The 19,327-nt window shown below is 40.8% G+C and overlaps 1 protein-coding gene across 2 annotated transcripts in view; it reads left to right on the forward strand.

Annotated features, from left to right (window-relative positions):
- The window catches only part of clmpb (CXADR like membrane protein b), a 109,885-nt gene that overhangs the window by 66,956 nt on the left and 23,602 nt on the right, over positions 1 to 19,327 (forward strand). For both annotated transcript variants that reach the window (XM_074679740.1, XM_074679741.1), the window contains exon 2: positions 12,876 to 13,027. In XM_074679740.1, coding sequence (XP_074535841.1) covers positions 12,876 to 13,027 — 152 coding nt within the window. The remainder of the gene's footprint in view (positions 1 to 12,875; positions 13,028 to 19,327) is intronic.

Below are 19,327 nucleotides of genomic sequence, written 5' to 3' on the forward strand. Positions count from 1 at the left end.
GTCTAATTCAAAGGTAGGGTTTGCAGGTATTTTCATTACTTGTTAGTTAATGCAAAATTAAACTAGGCTCTTCCTTGGCTCAGTGCCAGCTGCAGCACACACCCACAGCCTCCAACCAAAGCAATATAAACACACTCGCTAACCCAGCATCCACCTGTAGCATTGTGTTTCTACATGTGAGAGGCACGAGAACTGTGCAATTGACTTGGCATGTTAGCACAAGCTGATCACAGGTATTTGGCACATTCCTAGTTAGCAGAAAGCTAACTTGTGTGTATCTCTCCACCCCTTTCTTCTCCCCAAATGCCCATAAAAAAGTGAAAGTTGAGCCAAGCTTCAACCTCATTTAGAGAAAAAGCTATATCTGTTTGGTGTTTTGTTTTGCTTTGGTTGTGTTTTTCTTTCTCTGTGCTACGTCGGCTATTGTAGCCGCTCAGGATAGCTTCTTCCACTTGCTAATCTATACGCAAAATCACTGGTTGTGCTGTGATTGACTGTTGTAATCACACTTACTTTCCACCCAGAAACATCCCAATACAACCAAAACATCAGCATACAGGCTGAGGAGAGGGTTTGAGGCAGACACTGACACTGACACACACATAGTATATAGATTGGGAGATGATTAAGCAGGATTATTTCCATAAAAGTTGACATTTTATTTAATTAGGAAAACCCTGCAGACTCTACCTTTAAAGAAATAAAAAATAAAAAAATTGAATGATAAGATTAACATTCATTAATTCAGCCTGTCAAACTGTTAAGTCTCTGTAAATTGCAGGAGAAGTGAACTTTGGTAAAATTGCACATAAAGAGAGTTGGTTACATTTACCTACAGAACCTCAGACAGCACTGTAAATTTTTTGCCTTCTTTGCCTCCAAAGAGTTGCACGTTGGATGGTGATACTGTGAATCTGAATCGACTTATTCTTCATGGATCAAATCAAGCTAGAATGGCAGACAGCTCTAAACTCGGCTAATAGGCTAGCTCTTTAGCATTTAACTCTAATTTCCCTTACTCGTTTCTCAGCATTTCTACCATGTACCTTGTTTAAAATGCCAACAAAACCAGTGTGTCAGCAGAAGAGAGCATTGGGTGCTGGGTGTGAGAAAAGGGGGATTATGGGATTTTATCCCTTCAAAGAGTCAGCCTCCAGTAAAGGGAGAAAAACAGCCCCCTTTGATTTCCACAGAAGCAATATATTCATGAGTTGGACCTTGAAACTACAAGGAGACTAGTGTAGTGTTCCATATGCAAAACATGTGTTTTGATAGGGCTTGATAACTTGGTACATTTGAAGAGACTTACTCCTTAAGAAGCTGTAATTAAAAAGGGAGCTGTGGCTGTGTGAATAAAGAGCGCGCTCACTGAGTGTGCAAGGGGCCTGTTTTTGGAGGATCTTGATTTGGGCTTACAACGAGAGGCTGCTGAAGCTAAGAAGGTGTTCTGGCTTTTAAAGCACATCTGTACGAAACAGATTACAGGAAAGGGCAAGGTGTAACTTCCTATCTGTGAATCTCTTTGCCAAAGAGGTGGTATTTAGAGAAGACTGAATGTTTGACATTTACATCGTACATTTTTATTGGTGGAGGCAAATACGACCACTTTAACAGCGTGCTTAACTTGAGTATTTCAGTGTTGTCTCATTAGGTCTATGCTTCCCTTGGCAACAACGCTAAAGAAAACTTTATGTCAGCACTAAGAATCAAAGAGCTGTATTTATATTTCCTTGCTTGGAATTTTGTACCTACATGAGCCCTATAATTAACAGATTGTTATTAAGAGCAAAGCAAACCAGACTGTATCCTCTGCATTTCATCACGACTCATGTGAAGCCTGTAATTTGCAGCTTGTAAGCAGATGATTGTAACTTCTGCCTGTTAGATGAGACAGTTAACATGTTCACATGTGACATGAGACTTTGTGTCTGATGCAGCCTCTTTTTTTTTTTTTTAAATCCAAAACTATGTCCAGAGGCATTTTTTCACCATCTGCAAAACACAGCCTCTCATATCTCTGTTATACAAAAAGGCAGTGTGTAAGTGGCTATGTGATAGAAATGTCCACTTGGAGCATGTGTCATACCCACCAGCAGCCAAGCATGTACATAAGAAGTAGATGGGGAACATGTATTCTACACACAGAATGCAGCATGAACACACACAATAGGAAATTGTCAGCAGTAATGACACAGTGAAACCTTCAATCTTCTCCTCCCTTTGTGCATCTGCTAACCTGTGTCTATCGCCACCTTTGTGCTGGTTTAATCCATCCTTCACACCACTGATTTACAGTAGGTACTCAAAATAAGGCATTGCACCATCCTGACACCCCTCCCTCAGCCCATTTTTCTCTGTCCTTTCATTCCTCTCACCCCCTCTATCTCCCTCCGTCCCTCTCCTTTCTTTGATCTGCTGTGTTTGAGAACCAGAGGTCATAAGCTTTGGACATCGCAAAGGCCCCAGCCGGGCCAATGTGCTGACTGAGGGGATATGGAGCTTGACTTTGGGCAGTGTGAAACATCCAGGCCTGTCTTGTTTGTCTGTCTGTCCGTCTCACTGGCCACACTATAATAAGATTGTAGGGCTCTGTAAGGCGGATTTACTGGAGCACAACTCCCCCTAGGGCCTTGTCATAGAAATGGGTTCCTCCATATTTCACCCTAGCTTCGCACTGGCTCCCATTGTCAAGTGTGTCTCTCTGTGTCTCTCACACACTCGTGCTCTTTCTCTAAACCCTTAGTGTCAGCTTCCACTTCTTTGTGTTAATTATGATATGCTTTATCCTCTCTTTTTGTGAGTTGAGATTGAACCTGGCAACAAATGGAAGCATTAAGCTGCGCCAAACAGAGCTAAGACAGCAGACTCAGAGTAAGAAGGGGGAAGGATGAAGGATTTAGTCTGAGACATGACACCAGCTACCATCACGAGTCCTTTCAACATTTTACATCTTTCTCAACATGTTAGTGTTTATTGAAGATAAACTTTCCCATCTCCTTATGAAATCTCATCAAGACTTGTGAAACCTCCACAGACCTTTGACCAGGAATGACCAGTGTTTGCTCGTGCAGTTCACTGTTGTGACTTTCTAAACTCACCTTACTGGGAAGTAAAAACTCAAGGTCAATTTCAGATCTGACCAAACAGTTTTTCACGCAGGAGGTTAAAGCTCATGTGAGGAGCTTTCATACGGTTATGAAACAGACTGGAATCAACATTTTTCCTCTGTCTGAAAAAAAAGGACAAGACCACCAGTAATGTGAGGGGCTATTTCGAAAGCCTTTAAACAAAGTCAAGGGTGGGTGTCAAGGAAGTAGCTCAAACTGGCTTTATTTTGCATTTTAGCAAAATCTCTTGATGTGTTAAATATTGAACTGTCAAAGAAATCAGGATGAGCTTTTCTGCTATTAACTCATAAAGTTGAGGGTTAGGGAGCACCGCTCTGATCACAGGGGCCACCAAAGTTGACATGAAGCAAAAGTTCCTATTTGAAAGATTAAAATACCTGTTTAATATTTTACTTGAACTCACCTTTAATCGCAGATGTAACACTGCACTTCTCTTGGTATTCCTGTGAGAATGACACAGTTTCAGACATGCCTAAGAGCAGCCCACACTATATCTTCTCATTTGCTTGTGTTACATGTCTGCGTGTCTCATTGACTGTGTGTTATCTGACAAATTAGTGCAGCTCCCTATGTCCTGTATCAAGCCTGTGCTTACTGATATAGGCTGATTTTAAGTGTGTAGCTACAAAGGCAAGTAGTACTTCCTCAATAACCAACCAATTATAGTGAAACTTCTTTGAAGGCCCTTTTTTTCTAACTACTCTTCCATCAACCAAACACCAACCCAAAATCAAACTTTTTGGTTTGCTTGTTTTGGAAAAAAAAAAAGGAGAAGAAGATTGTGTAACCCATTTTCCACTCCTTGGTGAGGACACTATGATTTCCTCACTTCAGAATCAAAGGGACATGTAGAAGTGTCTTAAAATTAGGCACTGAAGCAGACAGAGTGAGTCTTTTCTTCTCCATTTATTTTGCTCTTGGTACAAGAGTGGAGTCTAAACTGCAGGTTGGTGAAAAAAAAGGTCTGTTTTTCTATTTCCTTTTTTTTTTACCAATCAAGACAAGCTTGAAAGTTTGTGCTTTCTGCAGATATGTTTCTATGCTTGGTCTAAGCCCTGTATAGTAGTTGTGTTTTGATGACACACCTGCTTATTTAAATAACTCTTACAATCAGTACATAGTCTGGTGTAGAGGTCTGACTTTCTATAAAGTTTGCTTCAGTGTCCTTGCATTGTGTGTACAATGGAAAAGAATTCTCATTGTATATTCAGGAATTAAAGTTCTGTTGCATTTTTTTGACAGTGTCAATCAGACAAAAAAATGTATCAGACTGCTGTTTTTAATATCAGTATTTATCTGAATACTCTAACACAAGTGAAGTTTTGTGTCTCTGTGGCATTTTGATGTAGGCTACAGTCAGAACTTTTATCTGCTTCATGAAGTCTGCTCTTTGTATGAGGCTTTTATTGTGGTAGCTAGGGATGCACCAATGCGATCCTGGTATCAGCGCTAATCCAACCCCTCAAAGCTGGATCAGAGATCAATGGAAAAGGATTGGTCCAAACTAGGGATGCACGATATTATCGGCACAATATTGGTATCGGCTGATAAAAGCTTAAAAACACATTTATCGGTATCGGCAGATATGAACTTTTCTGCCGATAGGCACAGTCGATAAGGTGCTATTCAGTTAGGATTATTATTATTTTCCATCTGAAAAATAAGCTCCTTAAATAAAATGTAGCACTTCATTTATTTGCACTGCAGAGCTCTGTGTCTGTCACCAGGTTGTTACAGTAGCTCTAAAATAATCAAATGTAACTTGGTTATATTTGAACCAAACTGGTGTTAAACATTTAAACACCTCTAGTTTAAATAAATATTAACTTGACTAATTAGGGCCCCAACCCGCCAAACAACATGATTGTTATGCCCAAAAAATGTCAGGCCTGTCGCTCAAAGTAGCTGGATGGGCTGAAATTTTGAGCCCCTTGGTGATCAACTCCAAACTTGGTTTGTCTATACTACAGGCATTGATAATGAAAAGTTGCAGGTGGATTTTTGCTACGTCAATGGACGTGGCCACAAATGACCGTCAAAGTTGACCATTGTGGCTGCTTCATCAAAATCTTAATAGCTGTCTTGCACAATGTTGGATCAGGACCAAAATGCACACAGAGAGTCAGTGTTACAGACTCAGACCATTTCTTTCACTGGTTACACAAACATTAATGCTCCAGAGCGCCACCCAGGGGCTCAAATCTGCAGCCTGTCCGGCTACTTTGAGCTACAGGACTGAAATGCTTTGGGCATAACTATCATGCCTTGTCCTATGGCGTTAGGCTGAGCCGCATTTTGCTGCACATGTGGCGGCTAGGACATGATTGGCAAGCACAGGGCCAGGGCACGCTCTTTGCTGCTTGCAGCTTTAATTCCATATGTACTCATTTTTGTCTTTCACTCAAAATATTGCTAGTCTTATCCCACAGGAGGGCATGCAGCTTATTATTTAACACTTGTATCGGATCAGTTTTCGGTATCAATAGATACCCAAAGCTCAGGTATCAGTATCGGTGTTGGAGCAGAAAAGCTGGATCGGTGCAACCCGAGTAGTAGCAAGCATCAGTGTGCACTGCCTGTCATTTACAGATTTTTATTTTGGGTTCTGGTGTGAAAGTTAGTTACTGGACTAAAGAAAAAAATACCAGGAGATTAAAATATGTTACATGTTCATACTCTAGCTTCAGTAACTTGTTTGAGGGTCTGTCAGTGTTGCTACTACTTTAGGGTGCTTAAGGTCAAGAGCCTATTGAGCTTCTTATCCACTGTTCAAGTTATTATAAAAAACAGCTCCTTATTGTCATAGTCTAATCTCAAAATGCTTCAAAAATCTTAATTTTAATGCTAGATTAGCCAGATTTTTTTCCTCTGGGGGACCTTCTCACAGACCCCTGACTTTATTGACTTTTTTTAAACACTTAAACCTCTTTGTAGAGGCCATTTTAAATTGTTTCTTGCAGAGCAAATTAGTTACAGTTTTAAGTTCATATGAGTTTTTAGTTTTAAGTTCCATGGATCAAATTCATTTAAATATATTAACTGTAGAATAATTAAGTATATAGTTTATGTTAGTTCATAGATTCATTCTGACTGTTTGAAGTGCTTGATTATGGGGGGAGTTTTGTTTATTAGGGCAGTCAGTGCAGGTGTAGATGACAGTCTTTTGTTTCATGCAGGGTGAGGGGAGCTTATGCCAAACGTTTTTGTGACCGTGCGATGGAAAAAAAGTATTTTATGTTGTATTTTTGTGAGATGAGATTCCTAAGAAATGAATGACAAAAATGGAGCTTACATCTGAAAAATAAACGGACCATGGACCAGATTTGTGAGTACTGGACTTATTTTTGAAAAGTTGAAAAGTGGACACGCGTCAGTACAACACCTAAGGCTCCTCTCATTCAGGTGGCTTTGAAACACCTGTTATTCATGTTACTCTTTATAGGCATAAGATTTACTTGACTGCAAATCAAATTTGTTAAAAAGAGGTAAACTCATGTCCGTCAGCCCAAATTGTTGGCTTCAAAATTGAAAAACATGTCAGTTTTATTTCTAAAGTAGAAATTGCCTCTGTCATTTTAAATACTTACAATTATCAGTCACATTTTTTTGGCTTTAATCCCTTGTATTTTGTCTACAAACATGTAGTATACAATGATGGCTGTGAGACTGAAGCTCAGTGACGTGTGTGCCACATGCTGCAGCAGGTTTCCTGTGCATGCTCAACGCTGTATTGTGTATCATCATCTTACTCTCTTTCACACAGTGTGTATTCAATCCGCAGGGATGATTTTGGTCTGTACCGTGTGTATTTCTGCAGCAGAGATGAATCTGGTTGTGTATCATAGCCGATGTTGACACAAATGATGGGGTCCAAAAGTCCCAGCTGTGCACACTGTGCGGTGAATGAGACCAATCCAAATGCAAGCACAGAATCATATCAAGGGGGGAGCTAATTTTGGGAGCACTGTGTCATCCATTCCACAGAAACAAAAGCCCTTCTGCAAGACCATAAATAACTGGGAAAGTATAGAGCAGCGGTTGTATACCAGTCAATTCCCAATTTGATTCGTCTGCTAATTCATTCCAGCAAACAACAGAGACAAATTTATTTCAGTCAGTATGGCCCATGTCAGCTGTGTATTGTTTAATGTGAGAAACACACAGTTTCCAACGCCCAGACCAGATGCCAGTTGTTGGACAATGAGGCATATTTTTACCAGCAGTGCCATAGTTAGTGAGATGAATATAACGGCTGGTTTAATTCAAAGTCGGTGAGCGGAAAGTCAAGTCCTTTATGTGGAAAACGATTGCGGTGCCTCCCTTTTAGCAGTTACTTTGTCCCTCTCTGTCTTCCATATGAACCCTTCAATTTATCAAGCCTACATTTGAAGTGGTGAACAGTTAAGTAGGAGACAGGAGGTGAAAAAGGAAGCATGGAGCTCTTATCAAGCTTTCTATATAGTGCTGGGTTGAGTCTCAGGCTGGAGGAGATTGCGGGGGCACTGATTACAGAGGCCGGTCTGAAGAGCAGAGAGAGGCTGGACACGGGTATCCCAGCAGATTCTTATACCACCATCAAGCATAAACTGCTACCTTTATGTTCACCTTAACTCCAGAGTGGTTGGATCACACTTCCTCTTCAACATTCTTTACATTGGAAACATTCAAATAAAGTATTAAAAGGAAGCCCAAATGAAGTAAGTGTCTGCTGACACTACATAAGAAAAAAATATGACCAGGGATAGAGCTGGGGGATTATGACAGAAATCAAAATCATGTTTATTTTAACCTTTTACATCGATTTCAGTCAATGCACAAAGTCCCCACTCTCATCTCAGTTTATTCTGTAAATATTTGTATAATTTAAAAATAAGTTACTGAAATAAACATGCACGGATGAGCAATTGAGGGTAATTTATTGAAACAATGGATGTGTATACACAAATCAGCTAGATTGGAAATGTGAAGTGGGAAAAAAAGGACACATTTTCCTAAAAAAAAAAGATTTAAAAAAAGGAGAAAATTAAAAACTTGTAATTCTTGCAAGCAAAACAAATCATTTTCAATACTGCAGTGTTAATAGTGAAATGACTTTCCTTTTATGAAAAAGGTACACAAAGTAGAGGTGTCCCAGTCAGATATTGATATCGGATATCGGTTCGATATCAGCAAAAAAACAAGTATCGGAATATATCGGAATGCATCTAAAATCTCCGATACAAGCACTTGGATATAAGCAGACTCTGCTCCTGTTGTTTTATTTGATTTATTTAGGTTATTTTCGGGGTCTCTCTTATGTGTAATGTTAAAATTTCTGTTACCCATTGGTTAACAATAAATGGGGCAGTTTTTCCTCATACCTACTGTTGCTGAACTACTGTTCTTTGTTTGAATAATATCACTTAATCAATCCTTTTCTAACATGACAGACATACTACAAAATAAGTAATAAAAGTATGCAGGTTTAATGCTGATGTCGAATCGGATTAATATCGGTCAACACTCAATGCTGGAGTATGGGTATGGTATCGGAAGTGAAAATGTAATATCGGGACATCCCTAACACAAAGTGTGTCCAAACAACTGATGCAGAATTCTTTTTATGCACAGGCATCTCGTATTATGCGGCTCAGTTTGAGTTTTCCTCCATGACGCTTCGGTTCCAAAACCTGCTCAGTCCGTTCTCAGTCTGACTAAGCTGTTTACATGCATCTTAGTAGTCCCATCTTGTTCTGACTAAGCTCATAGTCCGATTTCTTATTCTGCAACAGAACGCCATGTGTGTAGTGGACTGAATTGAACATTGTCATATGGCTTCTTCTTCTTGTGCTGGTTTTTTGGCAGCCTTTATGCTTTGCATCACCTGGCTGCCTGTCATGTGATTATTTGACCAGGAGTGTATTTTAAGGGTATAGTGTACTAATGGAGACAGAATAACGGGGGCTCGGCTCTGGAAATAATCAACACGAACACAACATTTTTACATTTTTTAGAAGCTCTTAATATCAGTTTTGATTATTTTTAAATGAATCGCCCAGCCTTACCCAAGGATACCTTCAGTGCCCAGGAGCTGGTCTGTATTTTTCTATTGTGCAATGATTTGCACATAGAGGGTGGTCTCACAGAGAAGAAAGACTCCTGAAATTTGTCCAGACACTCCACAAGCTGACACTGTGCTCTCTGGCCTATGAAGAAACTCTACCTCGACTGACTGTGAGTAAGATTTCTGGGGGAAGACTCACAGAGTAGAGACAACTAAAAAAGTGCTGAAATCCACCACATGATGTCATCTGTATGGGTGAGGAGAAGTAATTTGTGTAAGACCTCTTTTCGCCCCTGCGTCCTGCGTCAGCACTGACTCATTGGTTTCACAGCACAGAGCTGACATTTTGATTGGCCGTAAGAACACTTATGGGACAGGGTGTTGGCCCCTGTGAGGGTGGACGGGTGAACAAGTGGACAGGCGCCCAGTGAGTGCTGATGCATTCATAGGCCACATTTGGCCTCCTGTGGAACATTTGACAGCACTCGCTGGAGTGTGGTGAGCACAAAGGCATTCTTTCACTAAGTCTTTCTGGATTAAGTCACTCTAGAGAACATTTGATTCAACATAGCTTTATTAAACATCCTACACTACAACTGTTATTGATTTAGTACAATTGAAAGGAAATCTTGAACATTAGATCTATTAGGCAACATGAAAAAAAAGAGGTAACAGTATTTACACAACCTCTTCATTTCCTGTGAGATCCCCAATGAGCACATGCCGGCTCAATAACTTTATTTTAAGCTCTCAGATCCCTGGAAGCAACCAGCCAGTTTGGCAATTAAATTAAAGGCAGGTAGTTAAGTTAAATGTTGTAGAGCCAAAAATATCTGTCACATCCAAGCGTGTAGGCTTAGTGGAGCTTTGCAGTATTGTACAGTCTTTCCACCAGGTGGAGGGGGTTGAAATATCTCAGCAAATCACCACCCCCTCTAGACACACACATACACAAGCACACACACACACACACACACACACACACACACACACACCCCAACACCATCCGTGGCTGTAGCTTCCAGCAAAACCCCCCTGACGCCTCTGGCTAATTCCACTCAGGCCCGCCGGGCTGTCCAGCATCCTCCAATAAATTAGCCTCACTGCTCCCCGCTGAGACACAGGCCCTGTCAGTTTGGCCAGGACCCAAAGTTACTGGCTTGTGCTCACACTCATAATTATTGCTACTTTATACTGCAAACCAAGGTCTTTCCTGAGTGGACGGACACATTTGTGTGCAGTAGTTTAAAATATGCTGCTGCTATATTTTATTTCTCACTCTTGACAGTGTCGGTGGAAAAGAGACCAAGACCAATGTAAAAGTGTTAAAGACTCACATGACTATTCCTGTTATTTCTATTGTTGCATATGTCTATCATATACTATTCTCGGTGTAGCCATTAGTCTATTTAGTGTCTCTATCCATCCCTCTCTGGCTCACTTTGATGGCCCTTTTAGTTGCAACAGATGGTGGTTTGCCAATGAGTCAGGTTCTGCTCACGGTGTCTGCCTCAAACAGGAAGTTTTTTTTTCTTTGCTACTGTGACAAAGTGTTGCTAAGTCATTGCTTATTGGGGGGGGGGGTTGTTGGGTCTGTCTAAAGCACTGTTTCTCAAAGTGAGGTCCCAGGACCCCCAGGGATCTGCATACCATAGCTTGGGGGTCCATGGAATCATTTAAAAATGATTGTGATCATTGAAAAAGCTTATCAACAAACTGGGATCTCTTGCACCAATAAAATCAGATATTTTTTCCAGTACTCTTCCAAATTAAGTTTTGTTCCATGAGATCAAATCTCATACTATCAAGGCATATGTATCACTTAATTGTTGGCAACAATATAAAAAAAAAAAAAACCTCAAAACAAAAAAAAACACCTTGGTGCAGTGGCGTGCAGTGGCGTGCAGTGGCGTGCAGTGGCGTGCAGTGGCGTGCAGTGGCGTGCAGTGGCGTGCAGTGGCGTGCAGTGGCGTGCAGCGGTGTGCAGCAGTGTGCGTTTTTGCCACCCAAGAGGATAGTTAAGGGTGTTTTTGCCACCCAAAAGGGTAGTTAGGTGTGTTTTGCCAACCAGGGCTGTGCCTAGCACAAGATTTGTCTCCTAAGAGGTCACTTTGGCAAACTTTTTTGCTACCAAGAGCTCACTGCTTGTATTCTTCACTTTGAACAAAGGCGTCTGCCAAATGAAACTGTAGAATTGTAGAACTTCAGTGTGTGTTTTTTACCACTGCTTCAGAGTCAACATTTTCTCAAAGTTTACAAAGTAAATTACTTGGAAAGTGCAAATTTGGCCTGATTTTATTGTTGTAAAAAACTACCTTTTAATTTTTTAAATAGTATCAATATTATGCTTAATATTGTTACAATAATGAGAGGGTCCTTGAAAAAATGTCTAACCTGAAAGGGGTCAATGGACTAAAAAAGTTTGAGAACCTCTGGTCTAAAGAACCTAAAAAAAATATACATATATATATATAGTAAAGACCTGTCTTTTGTCGATTCCTGATAAAAAATAAAAAATAAAAAAAAACTTGTGCTTTGTTGCTTTTCAAATAAATTGGTTCATTGAATTCATTAAAGGTCTAGTGTGTAGAAATTGGAATTTTAGCCACATTGAACATTGAGATTTTAAAGTGAGCCCATGTGTCACTAAAACATCACATCTGTCCTGGTTTCACTTCATGTCTTCCTGATCTTTTTTGATGAAAATAAGATGGATTTACGCTCAACTTGAATTATTTCATGCAAAACAAGCAACTGTTTTCTCATCTTCTGTAAAAAAAACCATCAATCACACTCCCTCTTCCTCTCTGCTGGACTTTCAGGTTGAGTTCAGGACCAGCGGCCAGGCTCGTATTAAAAACAGCTTTTGCCCTTCTTGTCCCTCAAAATCTGCCGTAGACAAACACGACTGTTTGTTATGTCTGCCTCCATAAGCAAGACCCTCAGTATATTTCATGAATATATATAAAAAAAAAAAAAAAATTTCTAACTAAATAAGTTTTATAGGAGTTATTATACACTTACATAAAGATACTTCACAAACATATATAAACATTATATTCCAATTCTTCTGCTTCTGTTTGGCAAAATGCAGCGAACTTCTACACACGACACCTTTAAGTTCAAGTGTCTCTGGACTTGTGGTGAGGAAGAGCTGAGAGTATCAGAGGCTAAAGTTGTCTGTTGGTTAACTAACTTTCAGTTGTGATATAAACAGTTGTTGTAATCTGTTTCAGTTTTGTAAGGTCAGTTAGGGACAAGACAGAAACTGTCCACTAAAGCTATGACAAAAGCTCAAGAGCTCGCCACACACAGTCACACACAGTCTCACACAGACCGCAGCTCAATACAGCTGTTGCTTCCAATAAGGATGTTTTCTTTGACTGCCCTTGTCAAACCGGGTTATCAAAAGAATAATCATAATACTTTTCCCTGACTTGGCATGTCAAAATCTGTTTCCTGTATAAAGAATAGCCCATCTGTCTCTCTTCAATGTCAGGGTGTGGTGTACTCAAGCATCTGTCAGATAGTGATGGAATTCTGGGTCATATCTCTCACTGTGTATTCCGTCTCAATTTCCTCTACCGGCTTGCTTTTGCTCCCTATCCACAGCATCTGCCTCTTGTCTCAAGTTTGGATCGAGCCAGTGTCCTCATCTGACATCTCTTTGACTCTTCTTCTTTCTCCCTCTTCCTCTCCCTCAGTTCTATTCAGCCTGCTGTCAGTGGGTGCCCAGACAGAGATGAAGAAGGTCGTTGGGGACAACGCCACCTTACCGTGCCACCACCAGTTCCCCTCTTCCGGCTCTCTTGACATCGAGTGGCTGCTGCAGAAACCAAACTCCAAACAGAAAGTGGTGAGATAAGAATCTGTTCTTTTTTTGTTTCCTGTTTCATCTCCAGATTTGTTGGTCGGTACACGTCTTTTGAAATGTATCCTACTGGGTGGTGGGGTTTAGGCTGCCGTGACCTTTGCGGGGGACTTTTAGAATGACAGAGAGCTTATTTGCAAAACACTCAAAGAGATCTTCTTCCTCTCTCTTGTCTTCCGTCTTCCCTCCATTAAGCTGACTGATTTCCAAAAGGAGCCATAATAGTTGCACATTAGCTCAATTCCCAAAGTTACAGTGGCACTTCAAGTTTTAGTGCCTCCCACAAAGGCACAATCATGCTGCAGAATGTTTAACAACTCAGTTTGTTGTTGTTATCATGTACTCCTCTAGATAGACTGTGGTAGACAAAATATTAGAACATCTTGAACATGATGTTCACTTTGGTTTCAAACAAAATGGGTTGTGAGATTTGTAACACCTCCTACATAAAAACAATCTTGTATTTTCTCAGTGTGGCTCAGCAGAATCTCCTTCTGAACAATTGAAAGTTAAGGTAGCAACAAAACACTAAGTTACTGCTAGCTTACAGGCGGATGAGCTATTTTGCACTTTTGAAGCTTTCTCTATGAGAAACTTCAGCAGACTAGGGTTTTCTCTGGAGACTGCTGTAAACTGCTTCACCAACAGTCAATTGATGTGAGAGAGCACACACACACACATATGGACACACACACTTCAGAAAAAGCATACTGTTTCTAAAATGTTAGCTTGTGGAATAAAGACAGTCGGCGCTGCATATCTGTCACTCTGAAGTGCTTTTGCTGTCTTTGCAAGTTATTTTACTTGTTTTTTTCCTAACGTTGAAACTACACAAAGTGACACTAAAGTTGAGCTGAAGGTTTGAAGGTTTTCTGTCTTTTAAATTATTTATCTTTACTTATTAACAACTGTGTAAGGGGGAATTAAAAATAGAAAAGGCATACAGGAACCAGAACCATCAAAACCAAATTCAAGTCTTCTGTTGTTGCATGTTTTAGATTTTGCAACTCAGTGCATAATAATAATAATGCATCATAACATTTTAAAATAAAGCAAAACAGAACAGTGTTATCATGTATGTAAATGACATCATGTATCATTATGTAACATCATGTAAAAAGGCTGTGAGGAGGGTTTGTTTTAATCAGACTGCTGAGACACCTTTTGGCCTGGAGACCCACACACTGTCGTGAAGACATGAGTCTCACAAAGGCCGGTGTTTATTTTCATCAACACTTATGTAGCGCTGTTGTTTGAAACGTGACAACAAGCAAATATTGTCAGTTTGTACCATAGTTTAGTAGCTGGCTATATTTAGCGCTACTCACAATAGCTCTGAGACATGTCTGTAATGTATAACGTTAGACTTGATTTCAAAGCAGCCAAATGATTACTTCAAATCAACACAACAATTAGATATGAGAAACATTTCTACAAGGTGTGCTAATTTTTTAAAGTTTGACCACAGCCCATCTGGAATGACTGGGGAGCCAGATTTTTTGACTGCAGGCAGCCACCAGGGGGAGCCGTTTTTGTGGCGATCCAACTTTGAGCCGAGCAAGATGACGTCCATTTTTCTTTTACGGTCTATGGTTGGAATGGACATTACCACAAACAGTTTAGCTCTTGTTTTAGCCTTTAGCTCGTGCTCTATCTCTTACTTGTTTATCTTTCTTCTGCTCTTCTGTCCTTTTTCTGTCTGACAGTTAGGCTCCAGTGTCCACCATCACTACAAAATTAATCACAGATGTCGTTTTCAGCAGAGAAAAACACAGACCTCTCTTCTCACTACAAAACTTGGGAAGCCGGCATGGTGTTGTCATAGACATGTTGTAATTCAATCCGGGCCTGTGCAACCTGATCAGGAAGCTAAGAAGTAGTATTTAGGAATAACCTACATTGGCGCTGATAATCTCTTTTTAAAGTGTGGATTATGATCAGGGAACACTTAAAAACAGTCCCTTTAAATAATACCACTTTGTATCCATCCTAAGGAAAGAATCACTTGCCTAAAACTTCTAAAACAGGTTTCACCTTTCCCTTTTTTTTGTCTCAGTATCGTTTCACCAGTTTTTACTCACTGTCTTTCTTCACCCAAATTGAAGATCGTATCTGATAACAGACGGAGCGTTAAACCTCTCCAGCCTTCTGTCGGAAGAAAGAGATTTCCTTTCTCTTATTCAGTCATTTGTTCATTCACTGATGTGTTGGTTAGCACAGTGAAACATAACCCTCAAAGAAAGACAAGAAAAGAGGTGTGTGAAGGGGAAACAGAGGGGCCAGGAATGAAAGAGAAGGGGAAAACGAGTGTCTCATGCTTTGATGAACCAGAGGGTAGCTGCCACATTGAGATGAATATTTAACAGGAAGATAACATTGAAGGCGCCATTAATTAAAATCAAACGTCTGAAAATTTGATTAGAAGAGAGACTGTGCCTGTAGCTGAATGAATAAATCATTCTTTTGTTCTGCTGGAAGGCTGTGTTGGGAGAGAAAGAGCATCTTGTCAACATTTAGCCTCCGTTAGCAAACGTACATGCTACATGTGTAAAGTATACAGGAAGGTTAAAGGCAGGGCAGGAGAGAGACGCATTTTATACCCAAGCAAAAGGCATCAGTATTCCTCAAGTGATATTTTTGCGCCCTGCAACTAGAGTTATGGTTACTCAGAATTCACGCAGCATAATGACAGCTGCAGCACAGACAGGGAGGGATGCTATTTTCCAAAATAATGTAAACAATGACAATAAGCTGCTTAAAGCTGAAATTCCCCCACAAATTATCATCCTTTCTTGGAAATTACACCAGCAGAGGTGTAAGACTTGAAGAGGGTTCACTGTGTGCTGCAGATAAACGCAAGAAAATGCTGAATTCCTGCCCTTCAAGCTTCCATTGTATGACATACCACATGTCTCACAATGACAATTAAGGCTCATTGAGCTGTGCCTTTCTCAACACTCATTTTTATCTCTCTATTCCTTCTACTTTTCATTATACCCATTCAATGAATGCATTCATTATACAGCGCAAAACAGAGATGATAATGGATCACAGGTGTTTTAATGTTACATTGTTATTTGCGTAAAATCTTATCTGAATACCATTAGAGATGGAACAGTAAAAAAAAAAAAATTCTTCACTCGGTCCGGGGCAGGTGTGCCTTGTTTGGTTCATGTTCTTCTTTTTACTTCATTATAATACTCAGTTTGAAGTGAAGAAATCACACCAGTCACACACATGTGCAACTCAAGGTGAAGGAGTACAGCAGGACAAAGCAGGACAGGACAGAGTGAGAGGGTGTACCTGTAGCGTTGGGAGCACTTGACGGTGTATTCACACCTGTGGGTCGTTTGCTTTGTTTCAAGTCAGGGACAAAAATGAGACAAATGTAACGGTTGTCAGTCGATTCCTTTGTGTTCTTGTGCTCTTGTAAAAAAAATGTCGCGCGGGATTGATTTTTTTCTCTCATTGGTCAGAAATCATACCCAGAAGGCGGGGACTTTCCCTATCTTCGTTCATTCATTCATGTTCTTACCCTCCATGGAGCATTAACAACATGTGTGGCTAGTTAACATTATGGGCTCTAGTTTCGTGGCGCAGCGCAGGGGGTGCAAGCCTGGCACACCCCGCGCAGTGGACTGTGCGCTGTGACAATTTGGTAGACCGTCTGCGCAGAGATTGGTGTAAGGGCGTGCCAGGGGGAGTTGACGGTGCACCAGGGGGAGGTGTAGGCAGATTCATGTTAGCGCAGTGACAATTTTTTGCCAAAAACAGTGCAGAAAGTGCGCTGAAAGCTCGCCAGCTCCAACCTGGTCTATTCTCGGCTCAAAGCAGAGCGCACCCTCCGCAGCTGTAATTTGGTGACAGGCGCACATGTGCGCACACGTCAACAAAGCCTCAGAGGCAGGTTTCCAGAGTGTCAGACACATTTTAATGCTATAAACAATCACAGCAATCACTATTTAATGTAACCATCTGAACCAGAATATACATTTATATCTATATTAACTGTCCCGTCACATCTGATGTCAGATTAAAGCCGTTTGTCATAATGGAAAGTTAACCTGACGGCAGCTAGAAGTTTGATACACATCTTACAATTAAACAATAAACAGCCTTAACATCTGATACTGAGTATATATCTGGTTCTCTCTTTTCATTTAATTCAAAGAAAAGAGGGAGAGAAAATACGAAGAAAAAAGAGACAAAATAAATGTGTGTCACTCAGGATTTACCCGTGATTTCCCATATTTCTCTGTTTTAGTCTTTATTTTTAACGTGATCTAAAAAGATGGAGTACATTATTGTTAGGAGGATGAGGCAGAGACACTGGGAGAGTATACAGTATATCACCAAAGGCTCTGCTATTTGGTGATGACAAACCAGGAGTGCAGGTGGATCAAAAGTATTCTGAATGGATAAGCCAGCTGTGTAACTGTCTCTTCATTTTGTTCTCCTATTAATGACAAAGGAACAGATTACATCTGTCTCAGGAGCTGGCCCACACGGTGACGCGCTTTGTGTCCTCCAGTGCGCCCCACTGTCCATTCTCCTGCTTGCAGAGACAGCGGCTCTGACTGTCTCCGCTACCAGGTCTTTCCAGCACACTTACCGCGGTGTCGTGATCAGTCAGACCAATCAGACGCTGCACCTTGGCAGCTGGGCATTCAAAGGCGAGGAGAGGCGCTCATTTGATTGGTGAAAACAGCGCTCGACTGTGTTAAACCCACTCACGGCTTTTCTCCTCCCTCTCTGCCATTTGCGCAGAGGGAGGCATGGACGCGCACCTCTGTGCCTTCAGTGCACCTTGACTGCGCCTCTCTTGGTACTGCAGGAAACTTGCAAAGTGCGCCGGTCACACCCTGTCCACACGGCCAAGGCCGGCTCAGGGCAGGTGCGCCTGGTCTATGAAATTAGAGCCCTATAGCATTTATCTGGCTCATGAACCAGTATGCACTATATGAACAACATGTGCAGTTTTTTCAATGAGGCATTTTATTTTCTCGCTGTTCCACGTGAGCCCAAGACTCATTTCTTCTGTTCTGCAGGCTTCTCTACTACTTCTTCTGCCATTGTTGAGTTTTCAACTAATTCGTATACTGTTTTGACTGTCCAGTTGTCAACTGGGCTCATTACTGCCCCCATCACTACAGTGTGAGCCACAGTTATGAGTCAGTTGTTCTGGTTGCTGGGGCGTTTGTGTTCTCACTACACAGGTACCGCTACAGGGCTTGAATGGTAGCGAGCTGAGACCACCTATTTTGGAGATCTTGACCTGCTTGTTTTGTTGCGCATCTGGGGTTATTGCTGTCTTCACATATGCCCAGACTTTCTGGGGGGCTGCTCACTGTTTCAGAACAACTACCCCAAATGGTCCAGGTGTGAATACACCCTTAGAATCACTGTAAGCTCTGATGACCACGGTAAGAAAGTGGAGGATAAAACCATGACTGAGTGTTGCCAACTTAGAGACTTTGTTGCTAAATTTAATGACTATCTAGACTGCTCTGGCAAGTTTTTTTTAAAGACGACAACTCCTACGACTTTTCCAGAGTTTGGAGAATCTGAGGTAAAAGCGTGTTTTGATCTCCTCAATGGTCAGCGTGTTTGAGTCCCTCTCCTATTCAAACCACAGACAGACAGTCCTCCTCATTCACAGCAGATGAAATCACACAGGTATGTGTCTCATTATGGTCACTTCTGCTGGTCCCCCACCCAGATTAAGGAGGGGGGTTGATATTTAGACATTAAGAAACAAGAATGGACAGAAAAAAAATTGATTTGTAGTTTAAACTATTTATGATGTTGTGTTTTACCTGCTTTCTGTCCCTCCCCTTGTTATTTCTCTCTCCTACAGTCCATGACAATTATACGCAAATTGGTCATTTTGCAAATTAGACAACAGCGTCATTTAGTGGCTTTTAGTGACTTCTGGGACAGCCAATAGTGACTTTCCTTACTGAGGAGTTGGCATGTTGAAGCTAGCAATGTTTCACTCAGCTTTAATGATGCGTGAAATGGGAAACAGCCTCATTCTTTCTGGTTTTTCATGACTATACATTAGGTAATTGATTTAAAATAATCTGTTAATAGTGGATTATTAGGATAAAACAACAATGTACACCAAACTGAAACGAAAACTATGACCACAAAACCATGATAAACCAAACCATGGTTTATGTGAACCGCTCCATCCCTAAATACCATGATATGCCTGTAATCAGCTATGATCATCATCAGGTTAGGGGTCTGTAACACTTCATGATGCATCTAAAAATAATGTCC

The sequence above is a fragment of the Halichoeres trimaculatus genome, unplaced genomic scaffold (genome assembly GCF_033239565.1).
Source record: "Halichoeres trimaculatus isolate MK-OKI-2021-1 unplaced genomic scaffold, fHalTri1.1 fHalTri1_scaffold_9, whole genome shotgun sequence".
In the NCBI taxonomy this organism is placed as follows: Eukaryota; Metazoa; Chordata; class Actinopteri; order Labriformes; family Labridae; genus Halichoeres; species Halichoeres trimaculatus.